At 37.1% G+C, this 14,833-nt stretch overlaps 1 protein-coding gene across 1 annotated transcript in view; it reads left to right on the forward strand.

Moving 5' to 3' along the window:
- The window catches only part of LOC109830827 (BTB/POZ domain-containing protein At2g13690), a 13,713-nt gene continuing 3,790 nt past the window's right edge, over nucleotides 4,911–14,833 (forward strand). The window contains exons 1-6 of the mRNA XM_020398189.1: nucleotides 4,911–4,937; nucleotides 5,081–5,131; nucleotides 5,437–5,576; nucleotides 5,654–5,744; nucleotides 5,811–5,992; nucleotides 11,296–11,599. Of these exons, the coding sequence (XP_020253778.1) occupies nucleotides 4,911–4,937; nucleotides 5,081–5,131; nucleotides 5,437–5,576; nucleotides 5,654–5,744; nucleotides 5,811–5,992; nucleotides 11,296–11,599 (795 nt within the window). The remainder of the gene's footprint in view (nucleotides 4,938–5,080; nucleotides 5,132–5,436; nucleotides 5,577–5,653; nucleotides 5,745–5,810; nucleotides 5,993–11,295; nucleotides 11,600–14,833) is intronic.

A 14,833-nucleotide genomic window follows, 5' to 3' on the forward strand; every position in this document is an offset into this window, starting at 1 on the left:
AGCTGGGAAGTGAAACACACACAAGAACTCAGAAGAACAAGTTTGATTTGAAAATTTTCTCAGGAAGAAACAGAGCTCTCTGGTTCTCTTTCAAAACGTTAGGGCTTAGAGAAGAAGAAGCAGGCTTGGGGGTTTTTATAAAAGAGTTTAAATCAATAAAAACAAAAACCCAATCTTCCTATTTAGGAAGATAATCTACTTTGCAGGTTGTGACCTCAGACTGTGCCAATCACTAATAAGTGAAAGCACAAGAGTCGAGGCGAGAAACGACCGTTTAAAAAATCGCGGCTGACCAAATCGGTTGACCGAAGAAATAATCGGTCGACCGAAAATACCGTCGGTCGACCGACCGAAAAATTCGGTCGACCGCGGGCAGCTAAAGAAATTTGGAAAAACAAGCAGAGCCTCGTCGGTCGACCGGCACGGTCGACCGATTAGAAGATTGAAAATTCGGTCGACCGTATCGGTCGACCGACGACAATCTGGAAAGATACTGAGGAAAGGTCATAGGATCGGTCGACCGGGCCGGTCGACCGATTTCTGATATTTTCCAGAAAACAGATTTTTGACCAACTTGAAATATTTGCAAAATATTCATTTGACCTCTGAAAATTCTAAAACTTTGTAAAATATTTTTAATACTAAAAACAAACTGTTTGGAAAAAGAATTTTGCAGATAAGTACTCATACTTGTGAAAAATAGTGTTTTGTGAAAAACGCTTAAAAGACAAGTCTAAAAACGTGTGTGTGATTCCCAATAGCTTCAAGTAAACTCAGTAACTCTTTGCCTACATTCTAGCACTAGAGAGAAAAACAAAAGAAAGCTAATATCCTCATATTAAAAGCAATACTTGAGCTTTGTGATATAGCTTGAATCGGATGAAGCTTTTATATGACTTTGTTGTTCTTGAAATAACGTTGCTTCATCTTTTTGGCCTCCTCCTCCTTTAGATGTCTTCGTTTTAGCGTATATTCCATCCATCCTCCGTTAATGGCACTAACGAGCTTGACAAATGATTTTACTAAATTTACACTCAATAAGCCATTAGTACCGATAATGGTGGTTGTAAGAACATCATCAAAACATAAGGGCTAACAGTATAGATATAGATATAAATGATGATTAGTGAGGTTGCCTCTCTTAGGAATTGTCAGTCCATTTCAGATTTTTAACTCCTACACACATTGCAGTATTTGAGAGCATGGTTTCTCGAGCTAGTGATGTGCCAAGAGCATAAATAATACATCAGTGGCGAGAAAAGAAAGGTAGTATATATCAAATAATCGTGCCTTAAAAATATATTAAAGGATATAGAGAGATAAAGCACCCTAGAGTGGAATAGCACAGGGACTCAAAAGGAGTAGAAATACAAAAATGAAATATCGTCTTAAATAAATTCAATATAGATTCACTTTTTGCTTATCATCAGAGAACAAAGGTTATGAAAATGCTCAATTATTACCTTTTTCACTAAAATAGTACCTAATAACAAAACGATCAACTGATTTAATAACAGAAGTTTATGTAGCAATCAATATTCGATCATAAGCATAAAACTCTGTTTCATCCAAAAATTCGACTCAACATTGCTGCTAAACGAACTCCAGCTTCAGCTAAGCTCAAGCTCACCACAGACATTCTACTTTCAAAATACTCATCTGTAATAAAAATTTCATTTAATTTACATATAGAAATAGAGAATTATATTATTAGTTAAGATTATTGTTCTGGGTTTTTATGCCCCATGTTTATGTTATGTAATATTTTTTTGGTGTTTTTACTCCTGCCACTTATTATATGGTTTCCACATAAAAAAATGAAAGATGGTTTTTATTGATTTGACCTATTTTAAAAGTGGTTTTCATGGGAAGAACCGTAATACTAAGTCCGTATTTTACCACAAAGTGTTTTCCCTTTAAAAGGTAAGTGTCTACAAAGAGCACATCCTTAATAAGTATATACTACCTAAAATACATTTGTACAGTTCTATTTCAATATCATAGAAAACATCTACATGAGAAGAAAGCATTATTAGCACATAATTTTTTTTGAGACTATAAGATTAATGGTAATTGAAAAACACTCAAAGCAATAATTTAGTATATGTTGGAATTATAATTCTCTACTAATTACTAAAGCGATGAAAACATGTCTTTATTCAAAATATAATCAGAGTCATTAAGCAAAAATTGGATTACACAGCCATTAGCTATCCAATGAATAAAGAAATAATAAATAATCATATAGGAATTCAAGCTAACTTTTTGCATTAATCAAGTTGATTTATCCAGATTTTTAAGTGGAGTAGCAAGAGCTCTTTGGTTAATTGGATGACCCCTCATATACACCATAAGGGGTCTTAGAAGTGTTCTTTGCCTACCTTCACATACTGAAAGTAGAAAAATCCAAATTATACTTTTGAAAACAAAAAACTAACAACAAATATGAATGCGAAAGAGTGAAATGTGTGTTGTTAATAGTAAAAGTTGAGGAAAAAAGGATCAGGAATATTAAGAGATGTGTCCACATCACTACCAAGGATCCTTGGTACCAAGTATACCCATTTTTCTCATATATATATATAGATATATATATATTAGGCAAAACAAGCTACACTAATAAACAAATAAGATTAAGAATGTACTAGGATAAAACTGGGCATATCTGATGAATCCAATTCTATATCCTAATGATGATCTCAGCGATGGAACTTTTTCTAGGAGTACTCATCTATTTGAGAATTTTTTAATGAGAGTCTCAATGAATCTTGAGCAGCTTGAAAATGACGATCAAAGACAATATCTGAGGTTATCCCTTCTCTGAGAGCAAGCATGCCTGCTTCAGTACATAAACCTTCTCGATCTGCACCTGTGAAGAGTTCGATCTGAGAGCAAGCATGCCTGCTTCAGTACATAAACCTTCTCGATCTGCACCTGTGAAGAGTTCGATGCACTTTGCTACTTGCATAAGCTAACCTTCTCGATCTGCACCTGTGAAGAGTTCGATGCACTTTGCTACTTGCATAAGCTCCACATCTTCCCCGAAACTCATTTTCTTTATGTGGATAGAATTTCACAACGTTCTGCTTTGTCCGGTGGTGGCGGCGTACAACACCTAAGACATAATGAAAAAGTATATCATCATAGGTTATTTATTGAAAATACAAATTATTTGTACAGTCTAGACATCAATAATTTTATAGATTAAGCTTGCTAATGTTTTAATTGATTTAATTGTATGTCCTTTTGTCATTTCTGTTATCATATCGTTTTTCGCTTGGGTTTTCGTTCGTTCTATTTGTTTTGTGGGATCTTGTTATGTGCCATGCACGCTGACGTACACCTGTTTTTTCTGGTGTACGTCAGACTTAGAGGAAGAACAGGTCCAGCTGAGAGATCCCCAGGATTCATAGGATTCTCAGCAGGAGTGCCTTATAGACAGCAGAAGAAGAAGCCGAAGCCTAGTTTTTCTTTTATTAGCTGATAGTCTTAGTTTACTTTTGTAGTATTTCCTTCCTTTTTCCGATGGACAATGTAATTTATATTTCTTCATTTTTAGTTGTTCAATTTTGTATAAGGGCATGTTGACCCGAATAATATATCTTGGATGATACTCATTTATGACATGTATTATTTTATTCTGTATTATTCATTATATTCTTGCTATCTATGATCGGGGACCTATGAGTTCGCATTGTATTTATTTCTTGACGCTTAGCGTATTAGGTTGAGGAGAAATATTTATTTTTATTTATCCTCCTTAATCTAATACGTCGCGGGCTTATTCATGTTCTGATTCACCGGTATTTTAGGAAGCGGGGCGTGACAAAGAAGTTCTACTTTCATTACTTCTAAAAATATATAAAACAAACAAAAAAAATACTATTTCCGCTACTTCCTATTTCATAGTTTTGAAAGTTAGTTCTGTAACCTACTTCTAACTTTCAATACTTCCATTATCCAAACAGGCAACATTATAGAAACTAATGTAGATTTGGCGAAGGATTTGGTGAAGAACAAGAATTTTGGGAAACATGGATCAAGTTTGGTGTTGTTCGGTCGACCGCGGTGCTAGGCCGCTCGACCGAATACGTGCACGAGCTTAGTTTTTTATTCTGTATTTGGTGCGGTCGACTGCCAAACCCTATAATCAGTTTATGGGTTTTGTCATTGGTGCGGTCGACCATCCCGATCAACCGCCAAACCCTGTAATTGTTTTCTGAGTTCTGTCGTTAATCGCAGTCGACCATGAGCTTTGTACAGTCGACCACCAGTCGGGTCAGACCCAGTATTTGGTTTTGTGTTGATATATAATCCTAAACACGTTTTAGGGTTTTTAGGAGCTGTTGTGGGATATTTGGAGCACATAAAAGAGGTATCTTTTGGAGCTATTGGTTAGAGTTTTGTTTGAGAGATTAAGAGCTTTGTTGGTGAGATTAATTAGTGAGTTTGAGTGATTTATAATCTCAGTTTGTACTCTTCTTCTCTATTAGTGAAAACCCCATCCCCTTCTTGCCCCGTGGACGTAGGCAACTTACCAAACAACGTAATATTGGTGTGTTTGTGTTTGTACCATTATTTTGGTTTGTTTGGTCTTCTCTCTCAGCATTTGGTTTGGTTCCTCGAAGCACAACAATTGGCTTCTAGGCACAACAAGTGGTATCAGAGCTTTGGTTATGCTTAGGAATTGATGGAGGAGTAGATTGCTTTGGAAGATCGTCTAGGGTTTCAGTTGGTGATGAAGGTGGGATTTTTACTATTGTGGATCTTGTCTTCTGTCGTGTGGGGGTGAGATCTTTTGGAGGCTCTTGTTAGGGTTTTAGTTGGAGATAAAAAATCTACCTTTCTTGTAGTTTGGATCTATTTTCTTTCAGTTTGTTCTACATTGGTTTGTTGGTGCTTTGAGGAAGATGGCTGAGAAAGAAGGATTTCAGGCTGTGATATTTGAGTGTTGATACCGTGCATGGATTGGTGGGAGGTGCCTTGACCTGCAAATTGAAGTACTGTGAGCATATTGGTATGAGCAAGGAGACTGAGGTGGAGTTTGACACTTCTATTCACTGAGCGAGAGGTCTTCTAGGTGGTGTTCATTCAGGCATTTTGGGGCCTTCCAAGAAGGCATCATAGGAAGGTAATAGATATTTGATTTCCTGTGCTGGGGACTGTTCTAGGCATTTGTGGATTATAACCAAGTCCCGTTGGTATGAAGTCCTAGAAGTCAACAACAGGTAGAGGAAGTGCATTGACGGAAAGGTAACACGAAGTTTTGTTTTTGGTAGGAGTTCTTTTCTGCATTTGTACTGAGCTCATGGTAGTTTGAGACACTTTATTGAAGAGAAAATATTGGGGCGACGAGATGAGAAGACAGTTTTGATGGGTTGTTCTTTACTGGAGGAGGATGGACGTTTGATGTTGAGCATTGGTTTTGGTGTTTAGGCTTCGACATATTTGGGTCATTTTAGTCATAGGTTACCGACTACTGCGTTTAGAGATTTTGGATCTGGTGGAGATGCTTCAGATATTGGGTTGCTTCTGATGTTTGGTCGCCCAACATATGGTCACATTGAAGATGTGAGGTTTGATCCGAGTGCACATTTGGGATTCAGAGGCGTGTTTGATTATCAGATATTGGCTTCTGATTTGTTCTGAGTAGGTATGTCACATTTGACTCTCGGCGGGTGGAGAGTGTTAATCATATCGTTGGGATATCGCAGCGAGTGAAGGGTGATGCTACTCCACGTTGGGTGAAAATTACTCCACATACTCCAGATCATACTGTATCATTTGAGATTCTAGCTGAGGTGACATAGTTTGGGGATTATATTGATGTGGATGCAGATGATGAGTTAGTTGATTCGAGTGCAGCTGATAAACATAGTTCAGATTTTGATATGGCCGTTGGTTCACCTCAGATGGAGGTGTTTGGATCGTTTCACTTTGGGGCCATTGTGAGCGCTATCAATTGCAAATTTGTTGATGATGTTGGAGAAAAGTTGAGAACTCTTCTAGTTGATTGAGAGCCTTTGGAGGCCATTTGGGAAACTACGTGAATGCGTGATTCCTTGGGTAATAGGATACATAGGCAGTTATTTTATGATGCAGTCGGTTTGGTAAGTTGATACCAATGTTTGGAGAGTGAGCACATTCTCATTTGGGTCTTGACTTGTTGTGGATTGAGTCCGTTGTCGTGGATTTGTTCCACTTCGTACTGGACGCAACAAGTGAGACGTTTGGTTGGTATTGGTAGCACCTCAGTTTTTGAAAAACTTCACCGAGGTGAAGAATTGTAGATTTGGTGAAGGATTTGGTGAAGAACAAGAATTGTGGGAAACAAGGATCAAGTTCGGTGTTGTTCAGTCGACCGTGGTGCTAGGCCGGTCGACTGATACGTGCACGAGCTTAGTTTTTTATTTTGGATTTGGTGCGATTGACCGCAGCGGTCGACTGCCAAACGCTGTAATCAGTTTCTGGGTTCTATCGTTGGTGCGGTTGACCGCCAAACCCTGTAATTGTTTTCTGGGTTCTGTCGTTAGTCGTGGTCGACCGCGAGCTTTGTGCGGTCGACCGCCACTCGGGTCAGGCCTAGTATTTGGTTTCCTGTTCTGATTTGGTTTTGTGTTCACATATAATCCTAAATATATTTTAGGGTTTTGGGGAGCTGTTGTAGGGATATTTGGAGCACATAAAAGATGTATTTTTTCTGGAGCTATTGGTTAGGTTTTTTTTAAGAGATTAAGAGCTTTGTTGGTGAGATTAATTGGTAAGTTTGAGTGATTTGTAATCTCAGTTTGTACTCTTCTTCTCTATTAGTGAAACACCCAACCCATTCTTACCCCGTGGATGTAGACAACTTGCCGAACCACGTAAAATTGATGTGTTTGTGCCGTTATTTTGGTTTGTTTGGTCTTCTCTCTCAGCGTTTGGTTTGATTCATCAAAGCACAACAATTGGCTTCCGCGCACAACAAGTAAAGTATTTTCTAATCAACGGCAGTGATCCTCCGATGCTAGGGATGATATATAAGTCACAAAGTTGAGAGACGGTCCCTGGGAATATAGTTTTGATATTATGGCGTCCGTTTATTTAGATAGCAAGATCTATATGGCATAGCTTGAAATTAATGTGAAACTAATTTGTTAATGGGGCTCCTTGTCTCAAAAGTACAGTTGCTTTTGTAGCTCTTCATAGATTCCTTAAATATTACAAATAGTGTTAATTATTGTGCTATTGCTATGGTTTTTCTATAGAGTACTCATGGGCATTCTATAAGAGATGAGAGAGATAGAAGAAATGAATTATGCATAGAAATTAATGCAAATCAGAGAGGCCCATAAGCTATTCATTTCTCTCTATCTCACTCCTCTCTTATAAAGTGCCCATGTGCACTCTATAGAAAAACCGTATTAACATTCAATATCTATGAGAAAGTCCATAAAACATCATGCTTTTATAAAGAATAATTTCTCTTCATTCAGATATTTTTTTACTCTGAAAAAAGATTCTTATAAAAACATGGTTTTGAGCAAAGACCATAGCTTGCAGGCCATAATCATTTTTGACATCATGACCAAATTCATTGCTAATTAGCCGAAAAATTAAAAATCAAAACTAATAAAATAGGAAAAAGGAAAAAAAACCAAAGCACCTTATAATTTTGAACACCCAAGTTAAATTCAGTTTCACATATGTAGCAAGTTTTAATATTATGTATTGGTTTAGGAAAAGACATCTTTTACAGCCGTCGTTGTTTAACTATAAATAGGGGTGAGCACGGTTCGGTTCAAACCGAAAAAACCGACCGAACCGACCCGAACCGACCCGAAAAAAACGGTTTTATGAGTAAGGCGGTTCGGGTCGGGTTGACAATTTTTCAAACCAACCCGAACCGAACCAACCGAATATATTTGTGCCTTTGATTTGTGGGTTTATTACTGTGTTCGATCACCATGAATAGCAGTTGTAGGGAATTGATTCATACATAACCAATGTTCTAATGAGTCAGCTCCTTTTTTTTCTCCACAAAGACCAAACTCAAAGCTTGCTACACAAAGACAAAGCAAGTCCGTTACTAAAAAATTACAACGTTAGAGTCTAGTATTTAATCCAAAAGGACAAGTTACTTCACTTAAAAACAGTATACATACATGAGCAAGAATAATAAATTAAAGTGAAGTTTAAAAACAAATACATGTTGGCATAGGGTAATAATAATATATAAAAAATAAATTGAAGTGAAGTTATACTTGATGAAGTTAGAACCGAACAAACCGAACCGAACCGCACCGAACCGATTTGTAATGGTTCGGTTCGGTTTTGAATTGTAGGTGGTTCGGTTCGGTTGTTCAAATTTTGGTAAAAACCGACCCGAACCGAACCGTGCTCACCCCTAACTATAAATATGAGTTTCGGACTCCTCAAAGGCAAAATTTATCCTTTTTTTGATGTTAAATTTGACATCTTCTTTCTCTCTCTCTCTAAAATCCTAAAAGAAGAGAGAATTTCTAAGGCAAAAACATGGTAAAGTGCTAGTAATTCCATTTAATTTCCTCATCAAATTTTCTTTTGACACCAACACGAAGTTTTGACGAGTCTTTTAATTATGAAATAATTATCTATTTAAAAAAGCAATTTTATTCATAAATCCTTAGAATTATATGATAAGTTACTGATATCAATGCCATAGATGTGATCACCATGATAATTTATTCGTTGCCACTTTTTTTATGCTTTGAGCTCCCTGACTGCATAGTAAATTGCATGAATTGGTTATCTCGGGCTCACCGCAAAATCTCATTTTATACCGCGATCCCGCGCCAAGCTTTGACCGATGAACGGTTCTGATTTCACCACGACGACCGGCTTTGTTAAAGTTCTATTGGTGCCGTTGGAAACAAGAAAAATACATCCGTTGGTGCTGGGCCCAAGTGGCGCTGCTGATTTCTTTTTAGGCGCTGACATTTTGGCAGTCGTGGGTCCTGTTCCTCGGATGGTATTTGCGGATAGGCCCTTGCACGAGAAGTAATTGCATAGAATATTTTGATGATAAATATCGCAACGCAAATGACAGTAGAACGCAGTTATAGTTGAAGTTAATCGGTTTAATTTTAATGTCCTTTTATAACTTATAAATATAGTTGCACAATAATAAATACTTTTTACTTTCTTTCAAATGTAAACTTCATTTTCAACTCTAATAAGTTGTAACTTTAATTTTAGCGCAAGTGTGCGTAAGTCATCATTAGCTGCAGCTGAAAGTTTTTTGCAACTATAGTTCCATGTAATTGTATTTCTCAATAATAGTTAAATAAAAATTGCAATATATATAATCGCATGTAACTGCAATCACAACAAACCAACAAACCTAAAAAAAATTTATCGTTCTTGTAAGTTAATTTAATTTGGCCAAAAAAATGTTTACAGTGATAGGCTAATGGACGGACAAAGTGTTGGTGCACATTGTTATCTCCCATGTTTAAATTTACTCTCTCAAATTACAAAAGTGGACCATACGACTCCTTTTGCAAACAAAAGCAAGTCAGCGAAAACGAAGTTAGAAGGTCTGAGATATCAGAGCATCAAATAGAAAACTATAAGGTTGAGTAAGAACGACCAACATTCCAGTAAAATAATACATTTTTATTATTAACATAAGAAAAACCTAATATCTCCCCCGTCCCTATCTCATTAAAACTATGTAAAACAACTCCTTTAATAACGTAGACAATAGCCGTTGGTGCTAAAGTATGATGACTGCATTAATTAAGGTGCATATAAAATAGCAATTTGGCCTAAAGATGCTCTCATTACGGAGGTGAAGGGGGGATATCCTTGATTCCTCCCCACGTCTCCACTTCAACTCTTGTGTCTGAACCAAGCATCAAAGGACGGTTTTAATAAGCATTTACCTATGATTTTTTTTTTGTGCTATGTGACCCACAAATCTATTCTATTTGCAGATATTTATCCTATAGCTTTGCATATTTGCTTATTGAATATTAAATTTAAAGGTTAAATATTTAAACGCGATAGATTTCGGATAATAGGCAAAATAATTATTTTACAGGGAGAGAGTGGTTAGTTTTTTTTTTCCATTTTATCCATTCTCCGTTCGAAATTCAACGGTAGTTTTTACTCAATTCCGACGAATTTAGGAGTAAATTAGCTAGTATTTAGATTTAGGGGATAGATCTAAAAATAAAGTACTTTGAAGAGTAAATAGTTAAATACCAAAAATAATAGCCACAAGGGTTGACCAAGACTAATATACCCCTCGTCATTGAAAAAAATTCAAATACTATTTATCTCTCTCCAATATTATGAAAAGTTTTTTTTGTCATTTAGACAGCAATAATGACTTATATTCCACTAATTTACCAAACATTCTATTCTTAAAAATAGATTAAAATCCATAAAAATTACAGTTTGGTATTAGCCCTCTAATATTAATATTCTGCTTAGTCCCTCAAGTCTTTCAATATTATGAAACTAGCACCTCAAAAATCTTTAAGTGTTTTGAATTAGTCCTCCAAGCTTCATATTTTGAAATTATTCCAAACTAGTCCACCTATCTAGTACGTGATTGATCTTGGGGGAGAAATTCAAACATCGAAAGATTTTGGGGGGAGAGATTCAAACATTGAAAGATGATGGGGGCTAATTTCGAAAAAACCCAACAAAATAAATCGCCAACTGCCCCTTTTGCCGCGCGCGCCCATCACCCGCAATATCCCCACATTGACCTCCGTGATCGCAATTATTAACGCACACTGCCTCTCTCTCTCTCTCTCTCCCCATAAAAAGAGAGAAAAATAAAGTACTTTAGATAGAGAAAGCCGAAATCTCAAGCCAGAATCCAAAACCCCCCAACTACTCGTCCCTTAAACCGAAGCAAATCGTCTCTTACCTCCGATCTCCTCAATGCAGAAACCCTAACCTACGACTCTCTCCAATGGCGCGACCTCGCGGCCGCCTCCACCGCGCATCCGCCGCCGCCCTCCCCGCCGGAAAAACCTCATCTTCCCGCTGGTGCTGCTTCCTTCGCCGTCCCTCCTTCAAGCCCGACGTCAGATCGTCCTTCTCCAATCCAACGAAGCCCCTCAAAAGAGCTCTACAATGGCGCAGGATCCTTCCACGTCGCCGTCTCCTAGCAGCAAGCTATTAGGGATCATCGATCCCGACGAATCTGTCCCCGCCGCTCTCTCCATCGACTCCGATCCGCGCTTGCTCCGCTGCCGGAGATCAAGGAATCCCGTCGGATCCTCTATCGCCGCCTGGAATCGGTAGCTGAAGTGTCAGATCCACCGCGGAGGAGAGGGAGGAGCCGGGGACGAGGGGCGAGGGCGGGTGTTTGGATCTGAGGGTGAGGTTGAAGGGGAGAGATGGGAGGTTTTTGGTGCTTGAGCTGGATTCTAGGGTTTTGTGTGAGAGTAGCTTGTTCTTCAAGGGGATGGTGATGGGATCGAGGAAGAAGGATGAGATTGTGGTGGAGGATGTGGAGGATTTGGGGGCGTTTAGGGAGACGATGGAGATGATGTATGAAAAGGATTTGATGCGGTGGTTGGTGAAAGCTGGTGTTTCAAAATCGATTGATGTGCTTGAGGTGAGGCCTTGTTCTGCCCCTGTTTTCATTATCATGTTTGGATTTGGTTTGATTCCTTTATTCCAATTTTTAATTCAATTATGAATTAAAAAGTCTGGTATGTGTGACTGTGAAATTGATAATGTAAATTGGGAAATTAAATGGAAATTTTAGAAAATATTTGTGCCAAATATTTGTCAAAACGCAGTCTAGAAGAATGTCATTAGCAGACATCAATTGGGACTGTAAACATGATTTTAGCAGACATCAATTACTGTCGTTTGGTAGGATATATCATTTGTTAATATAATAGGTTGTTGGTTCATTGGCTCGTATGTGTAGATTTGATGCTCGAGTAGGAGCTGTCTAATTTTGTTCTCATTGGTACTTTGTGATCCTTTTCAAATAGGAAGATGTAGTTTATGCTGTGTTTAAAAACCATTTTTTTAAAGATACATTCAAATTTGAAACTAATCGTAGAAATAACTCATCAAATTTACTTTTTTAAATTTGATCTTTCGGATGAGTAGATTGGGGCAGGAACTTAATGAACGTTTTCTCTTTGTGGCATATGTGCTGCAACAAATTTCTCTTTGTGGCATATGTTCTCATTGGTACTTTGTGATCCTTTTCAAATAGGAAGATGTAGTTTATGCTGTGTTTAAAAACCATTTTTTTAAAGATACATTCAAATTTGAAACTAATCGTAGAAATAACTCATCAAAATTACTTTTTTAAATTTGATCTTTCGGATGAGTAGATTGGGGCAGGAACTTAATGAACGTTTTCTCTTTGTGGCATATGTGCTGCAACAAATTTCTTACCCTTAATGATCTCCCTAAGGGTTTCTTGCAAGTAGTTGTGCTGGATTCTTGGTATGCATGAAGTAATTAAGAGAGCATCGACATATGGGAGAAAGTAGATAGGACAAGATTATAGGATACGAGGAAGAAGAAGAGGATTTTTTTTTTTTGGGTGGGGGGGGGGGGGGGGAGAGAGGGAGTTTTAATTAATCACAACTAAAGGGGAAAAAATTACAAATTTTTTTTTTGCGGAAAGATGACGGAAAAGACCAAATGCCATTTTCAGATTATTTGGACAAAATGCAAAACCTTCATTGTTTAAGTCATATTTTTTTCCTAGAAGATCTCAGTTGACTCTTCATTTGAAACCTTTGAAATATTTACGAGTCTATTTTTAGTTAAAACTAGTGGTGCTTGCATCGGATTTCGCTACAAAAAGTTATTACCAAAATATTAGGGGTTGGCCTGGACTGTATGAAAACATTAAGTTTTCTAAGATACTTCAAGCTTGTTTATGTTATTAATTAAGTCCAAATAGGTCTTTTAGTTTTTCTATTTTACTGATGAGTTTTTAAGTTTTCAATGTGATCCTAATTAATACCGACGCATAATAAAAGGATGGATGAATGCAAATTTTAGATAGAAAGCCTATCACTCTTAAAGAAAACACTAAAACAGACATCACGACCTTTGAAAAAAATAACATTTCAACTAGGCTTAGCCGCCACTCTGGAGATACAAATATTATCACTCTAGAGGGATGACGATTCACCACTCTGAGGATCTCATCTTAGAGATAAAAATAACCTTCAAACTCGATGGAAGTCACCAAATAAGTATAGAGCAAAGGAAAGCACAATACTTCAAGTTTAAATCAAATTCAAGTCCATCTTTTTTCATTAGATCATTAATTTATGTATAGACTTGGAAACATTCTTTTAAGCAATGGCGGAGCCACATACAAAGTTGGAAGAAAGTAGATAGAACAAGATTATAGGATACAAGGAAGAAGAAGAGGAAGGTTTTTTTTTTTTTTTTTTTTTTGGGGGGGGGGGGGGGGGGGGGGGGTAGAGGGAGGTTTAATTAATCACAACTAATGGGGAAAAGCTTACAAACTTTTTGCGGAAAGATGACAGATAAGACCAAACGCCATTTTCAGATTATTTGGACAAAATGCATAACCTTTGTTGTTTAAGTCACATTTTTTCCTAGAAGATCTCAATAGGCCATTTGAAGCCTTTGAAATATTTACGAGTCTATATTTAGTTAAAACTAGTGGTGCTTGCATTGGATTTCGCTATAAAAAGTTATTACCAAAATGTTAGGGGTTGGCCTGGACTGTATGAAAACATTAAGTTTTCTAAGATACTTTAAGCTTGTTTATGTTATTAATTAAGTCCAAATAGGTCTTTTAGTTTTTCTATTTTACTGATGAGTTTTTAAGTTTTCGATGTGATCCTAATTAATACCGACACATAATGAAAAGGATGGATGAATGCAACTTTTAGATAGAAAGCCTATCACTCTTAAAGAAAACACTTAAACACACATCACGACCTTTAAAAAAATGACATCTTAACTGGGCTTAGTCTCCAATCTAGAGATACAAATATTATCACTCTAGAGAGGTAACGATTCATCACTCCATCTTAATACCTATAGTTTCTCTATTTTAACCATCAAATCATTGAAATTGCTATTAAATCCTTCATTAATTCTTTCTCTTAAAAAGTCAAGGTTATCGATAGCGGATAGTGTCATGTAGCAGCGAGACATGTTATTTGTGCCTATAGTGGCAAAATAATAACAAATAGCGTATACTCAAATAGCTGTCCAATTTAAACATATTTAAATATTCTAAAAATAAAAAAATTATAAAAAATCTAAAATTTATACAAATGCATATTTGATGATTTATAGAGATCCTAAACATGAAATAGATGTGTAACAATTGCATTATATTAACAAAGTCCTGTAAAGAATAAAAAAGCGTACCTGTTGATAATTTATAGAGACGGTGGAGAAAGATTCTAAGATGGTGGTGGAGGCTAGGTCTATGCTCCTGACAGTGGGGGAGGAGGCTTCTGAGCTCAGTAGATTTAGTGGACTGGAGGAAGAGGAGCTTGAAGACGTCAATTAGGATTTGATGCTCGCCGGAGGAAGAGCTCGTTGGGGGAGGTGAAAGGAGGAAGGGGCGGCGGCTAGGGTTTCAAGTTTGAGACAAACACGAGAGAGAGGGGGGAGCGATGCTGTAGGGTTTTACTTCAAGTCGTGTCGGGTTCAGGTCGCGAACGGGTTAGGATTTAAAACCAATAGCCTATTAAGAATAGTGTTGTTTAGCGGTTAAAAGTGCTTTAAGTGTTAAACAATACTATTTCACGCTATTCTCTACGATTGTGAGAGAATAGCGGATTCTCTCGCAATTTAGCACCGCAATCCATGATACCCTAGT

Source organism: Asparagus officinalis, chromosome 2, assembly GCF_001876935.1.
Source record: "Asparagus officinalis chromosome 2, Aspof.V1, whole genome shotgun sequence".
Taxonomy (NCBI): domain Eukaryota; kingdom Viridiplantae; phylum Streptophyta; class Magnoliopsida; order Asparagales; family Asparagaceae; genus Asparagus; species Asparagus officinalis.